Source organism: Herpailurus yagouaroundi, unplaced genomic scaffold (assembly GCF_014898765.1).
Source record: "Herpailurus yagouaroundi ecotype Mexico unplaced genomic scaffold, PumYag 192, whole genome shotgun sequence".
Classification (NCBI taxonomy): Eukaryota; Metazoa; Chordata; class Mammalia; order Carnivora; family Felidae; genus Herpailurus; species Herpailurus yagouaroundi.
In genome coordinates, this window is record NW_024412423.1 from 22988914 (window position 1) to 22994913 (window position 6000).

Below are 6000 nucleotides of genomic sequence, written 5' to 3' on the forward strand. Positions count from 1 at the left end.
GCGAAGGGTCCAGGGGAAGAAATGAGTTAGTAGATTGTTTATTTGTAGCATCTGGAAAATAGTATTGACTGGAATTTGACAAAACTCTTAGACCCTGGAAATACCAGTGGTACGTACTTAAGATTAAACAAATGAAGGAACAGGTCAATAATCAGCTTTATTAAAAGCACTGTTCAAGAAAACATATAATCATAGTACATATCTGGTTCAGGATTGAATATTTGTACATTTAACCAAAAGTTTTTTTGGAACTTTATTGTGGGGAAGGGGAATGGGAGTGGGGTAGAATGATAGAAGAAAGCTACTTCCTTTGCCACAAGAGCAAATCTGCAGTGTCTTCACAAATTAATAAGAGCAATATAAGCATACTGTTTAGCAATGCACAAAGTAAATTTTAGAAGAAATGGGTAAGAGTTTAAATTTGTTGTCTCTGAAAGCAGTATAGAAGGCTTAGAAATTGCTGTGTTTATCTCTTGTAGCTTCTTTTTAAAGTATCCATGTATTTTGCATGAAAATAAAATAATTTCTAAATAAGTAGTGTGTAAAAATAATATAAAGAGAGAAGTCACTGATTTTAGCTCTGCCTCTAAAAAAAAGAAGGAAAGGAATCCTTACTAGATTGAATTCTTAAATAGTTATTTCACTAAGTCTTTCAGATTGCTAGCCAGCTAAACATAGAAATTCTTACTGTCTAATGCCCTGCTCTCCTGTGGCAGCTGTCCCATCATTCTGTGAGGGAACAGCAGTTGGTAATATACTGTCGAGCAAAACAGTTGTAATCAGATGTTAAATATGTAATTACAACACTGATTCAGTACAAAGAAAAGATACAAAAAAACAGTACAAATGCTGACTTCTATAGCCTCTGATTCCTCAGGTACATCTCTACTATGACCTAGTTAACTTAAAAACAGATTGATTTTATTGCTGCTGAATAGTGTCAGAGTCAAAGTGAGATTGTTGGAAGTAAAATTGCGCTGACAAATACGGGAAAGTTGTAAAAGAGATAAACTGGTACTTCCAGTAGGAGTTTAAAGAAATGAGGTTTGTTTTGATTTCCTATAGGGAATGGTAGGCATTTCTACGTGATTGGTCATTTGGGTCTCTAAAGAAAGTGAATGTTTGAATAAAGTTCATCTCTTTAAAAATACGTCTCTTAAAATACTTAGGCTTTGTTGGATGTATTTTCATTATGATCATGTTTAGAAAACTGATGTTGAATGGAAGATTTCTGCCTAGGAAATGTGACTGTTTTCACTAGGGAGAACTTTACTGAAGAACCTAAAATGTGTTATCTCTCAAACTAAGAAAAATGAAATGTTCAAAATTGAAAACATAGAGCCTTTCAAGGCATCTTCATAGTTGACGTCAACGTCTTTCTCTAATCTCAGCTCCTAGTTCAGTGTTTGGGGCACCTGTCTGTGCCTTCCTGTCTCCCTCTTGGAGTCTCCCCATCTCCTCCTCTACTATCTCTGCCCCTGACACCCCTCATTCTGTAAGGTCCCATCAGGTATTGTCTTTCCCATAGTGTGTTGTTTGATCCCTTGCTAGCTGGAAGTGCTCACCTCTTTGAATTCTCACTGCATTAAATTCTCTGTATTGTTTTTAAACACGCCTTCTCTCCTATTGAACAGGAGTGGTGTCTTCTCTGTGTTTTCTGTTTTCCAGAGTTCTGTATACAGGCCTAAATCCTTAAAGAGTTTTTGGTTTAGTTATTATGTAAATACACATTCAAGGTTCTACAGAGCAGCCCTTCCTGAAAGTGAATTGTTTTAATAGGCTTATAATTGTACTGAATCCTTTCTATCTACCCTTTAATGTGTATGGGATGTTTGCTTTAGTTATTGCTGACAGATGACTTTTGATTTTTGTCTTTCAGTCTTACCTCCAGTATTAGTGCCTCGTCACAATGAATTCAATCCACAACACAGCCTTTTGGTTCAGTTTAGAAACCTGAGCCACAACGAGCCGCACATGCCACAAAATGCAACGTTTCCAGATTCTTTCCACCAGCCCAACAACACTCCTTTCCCCTTATCTCCAAATAGCCCTTATCCGCCTTCCCCCGCTAGCAGCACATATCCCAATTCCCCAGCAAGTTCTGGACCAGGAAGTCCATTTCAGCTCCCAGGTAAGAATTTATTTTATTGATACAAAAAAATTACTCCTTGAGAATCAACAGTTGTTTTTATACTACTGGCCCTCTGGGTGTACTGTTGCATGCTAAGAGGTAGCTATTTTTGACTATATCCTTTGGTAATTGATATCCAGAAGAGTTTTAGATTTTATTTTGCCATGGACCATATGTTTTTTAAAAAGGAGAGTTGCTGTATTTTTCATAGTAATAGAACAAATTTAGAATTTGTATAGAACCATAAAAGACCCTAGAATAACCAATGCAATCTTGAGAATGACTAAAGTTGGAGGCATCACACTCCCTGATTTCAAAGAGCTACAGTAATATTTTAAACAATTTTTGAAAAATTGAAGTATAATTAACATACAGTTTTAAAGATATCATAATTAAAGCAGTGTGGTGTTGGTATAAAAACAGACACATAGATTACTGGAGCAGGAGAGAGAGCCTGGACATAAACCCACACTTAGGTGGGGGGTTAGTTTACGACAAAGAAGCTAAGAATGTACAGTGGGGAAAGGACAGTCTCTTCAACTAATGATGTTGGGACAACTGGACAGCCACATGCGAAAGAATGAAGCTGGACCACTAACTGATACGATACACAAAAACTAACTCAAAGTGGATTAAAGACTTGAACCTGAGACCTTAATCCATAAAACTCCTAGAAGAAAACATGGGCAGGAAGCTCCTTGACAGTGGTTAGTGCTGGCTTTTGGACTGACACCAAAAGCAAAGGCAATAAAAGCAAAAAGAAACAGTGGGATGACATCAAACAAAAAAGCTTCTGCACAGCAAAGCAAACCATTAATAAAATGAAAAGGCAGCCAACCGAGTGAGAGAAAATATTTGCAAATCATCTATCTGATGAGGAACTAATCTCCACAATATGTAAAGAATTCCTACAAATCAATAGCACAGAAACAAACATTCCAATTAGTAAATGGACAGTGGACCTGAATAGACATTCTTCCCGAGAAGACATGTACGTGACCACCACCACATATGCTCTACATCATTAATCTTCAGGGAAATACAAAACCAAAATGTGTCATCTATCACCTTATACCTGTTAGAGTGGCTACTATCAAAAAGACTAGAAATAACAAGTGTTGGCAAGGATGTGGAGGAAAGGGAATCCTCATGCACTGTTGGTGCAGATTGGTGCAGTCACTGTGAGCAACAGTATGGAGTTTCCTCAACAAATTAAAAATAGAAGTGCCAGATAATCTGTTAATTCCATTTCTCAGTACTTACCTGCAGGAAACAAAAACACCAGCTTGAAAACACGCACCCCTCTGTTCATTGTAGCATTATTTATGATAGTTGAGACATGAAAGCAACCTACGTGTCCACTGAGGGATGAATGGATAAAGAACTGGTGGTGTATTCAGCCATAAAAGAATGAAATCTTGTCATTTATGACAACATGGCTGGACTTTGAGGCTATTACGCTAAGTAAAGTAAGTTAGGGAAAGACAAACATCATAAGATTTTTCTTATATGTGCAATCTGAAAAACAACAACAATAACAAAACACCAAGATCATAGATACTAAGAACAGTTTGGTAGTTGCCAGAGACAAGGGGTAGGAGAAATGGATGAACTGGTTTTGTTTTTTTTTTAGTTTGAATAAATTGAATGTTTTTAAAAAAGCAAACACAGTTTTGGGGAGATGATCCTTTAAGAATAATGAAACAAGGGGCACCTGGTGGCTCAGTCGGTTAAGCGTCCGACTTCGGCTCGGGTCATGATCTCATGGTTCTTGAGTTCGAGCCCCGTGTCAGGCTCTGTGCTGACAGCTCGGAGCCTGGAATTGCTTCGGATTCTGTGTCTCCCTCTCTCTCTGCCCCTCCCCTGCTCATGCTCTGTCTCTCTCTGTCTCAAAAATGAATAAAACATTAAAAAAAATTAAAAAAAAAATAATGAAACAAAAATCACTTTCTCCTTTCATCCTACATTCTGTCTCTCACTGCTTGATTTTTGTATATAGTGTGTATCACAGTCCAACATAATATAGATGATCTTATATTCTGCCCTTCCCTCCTCTCCCTGTCTTGACTACAAACTCCATGAAAAGGGGGTAATTAGCCTCTTTTGTTTACTGCTTCATCCCCAGAGCCTGCATCAGAGCCTGGTATATGATAGACCCTCAGTAAATATTTATTAAATGAATGGATGAAATTATAGAAATATGTACAACTAACTACACTGAGTGGCTGCCACTGTGACTTCAGAGTGAAGCCAAATGCTGCTAAGTTGAAAGGTTTCATAGGGGGTCCTATACACGTTAAAGGCAGAGTATTCTAATAGGTTATCAACATTCTGAAGATAGACAAAGACTGTGTTCGATGACTGTGAAGTAAAGTAGGTAATCTGGAAAAATAGAAATGTTGTTTAATTATCACTGGATCATTTATTGGATCAAACAACTAAATTCTGTATTACCAGGAATTAAAACTAGAAGTTCTAGGGGCGCCTGGGTGGCTCAGGTGGTTAAGTGACCAGCTTCGGCTCAGGTCGTGATCTTGCGGTTCATGAGTTCGAGAACCCAGATTGGGCTCTGTGCTGACAGCTCAGAGCCTGGATCCTGCTTCGAGTTCTGTGTCTCCCTCTCTCTCTGCCCTTCTCCTGTGTGTGCATGCTTGTTTTCTCTCTCTCTCTCTCTCTCTCTCTCTCACTCTCTCTGAAAGAAACATTAAAAAATAATAAAAGTTCTACCAAAATATGGAAGTAGCCATATTTGACTTAAATATTTTCATGTAATTTATGATATGAAGTGCCATTTATTGAGTGCCTTTTGTGTAACTGGTACTATGATGAAAGATAGTGTATTACATTTAATTCAGAACAACAATGTGAGATAGTGTTCCTGTTATTATAGGTGGAGAAAGAAGTTGATATTCGCTCTAAGAGTTTAAGGACCTTGCCTAAGGTTTAAGACCTAGGTTTCTCTGACTCTGAAGTCTTTGCTTTTTTAACTTTATTGATTGTCACGTCATCATAGACTTTGGAAGGTTAAAATGCACTCCAGTTATCTTTAATTAGGTCTGATGAACTGGTTTGCCTGGAGAAAGATCATAAGTAGATTTTATAAAGTTCCCAAATTTTGTTAATGGCGTGTCCCATATGGACGCATTGTTTTCTCACTTTGAATGCCTACTCTTGCAGATGGAGCCATAGGGAAGTATATTATTTCTGGTTTCTCTACTGCAGTGAAATATCAGTTGATGCAGTTATTTATTTTTTGTCTTTCTAAAAGGAATTAAGTGTCAGCTGTTTAACTTGCTGTTAGGTATTTGTTTAAAAACTAATTTTCGTACTTTGTTCTAAATTCAGTCTGATTGCAGTTTTTTCTCAAAATATATTTTGTACAAACCTTCGGGTGAGAGACAAATTATATTCAGTATTTATAGCTACCGAGACAAAGATATAACTAGTTTTTGCAATGATTGTCAACTGTGAGTGTTGGAACTCAAAAGATTTTCTAGTTAACATTCAGTTTCCTAAGAGAATTACCTAGTCATTTAGTAAGACATGACAGCCATTTTAGGATGTTGCAAAAGAATTAGGTGTTTTGCTGCTGTTCGTGTTGGTACATTTTGTATGACCACTGTATTTTCCAGTGTTCATTAGCAATACACAGTATGTGATGATCTTGATAATTTAAAAGTGTCTCTCTAGGGGTGCTTGGGTGGCTGAGTTGGGTAAGTGTCTGACTCTTGATTCAGGCTCAGGTCATGATGTCACAGTTGTGAGATGGAGCTCCGTGTCAGGCTCTATGCTGAACATGGATCCTGCTTGGGATTCTCTCTCTCTCTCTCTCTCTCTCTCTCTCTCTCTTTCTCTCTCTGTCTCTCTCT

General features: G+C 37.6%; 1 protein-coding gene across 1 annotated transcript in view; it reads left to right on the forward strand.

Annotated features, from left to right (window-relative positions):
* The window catches only part of SMAD5 (SMAD family member 5), a 47681-nt gene that overhangs the window by 25011 nt on the left and 16670 nt on the right, over window positions 1–6000 (forward strand). The window contains exon 3 of the mRNA XM_040444538.1: window positions 1880–2131. Within this exon, the coding sequence (XP_040300472.1) occupies window positions 1880–2131 (252 nt within the window). The remainder of the gene's footprint in view (window positions 1–1879; window positions 2132–6000) is intronic.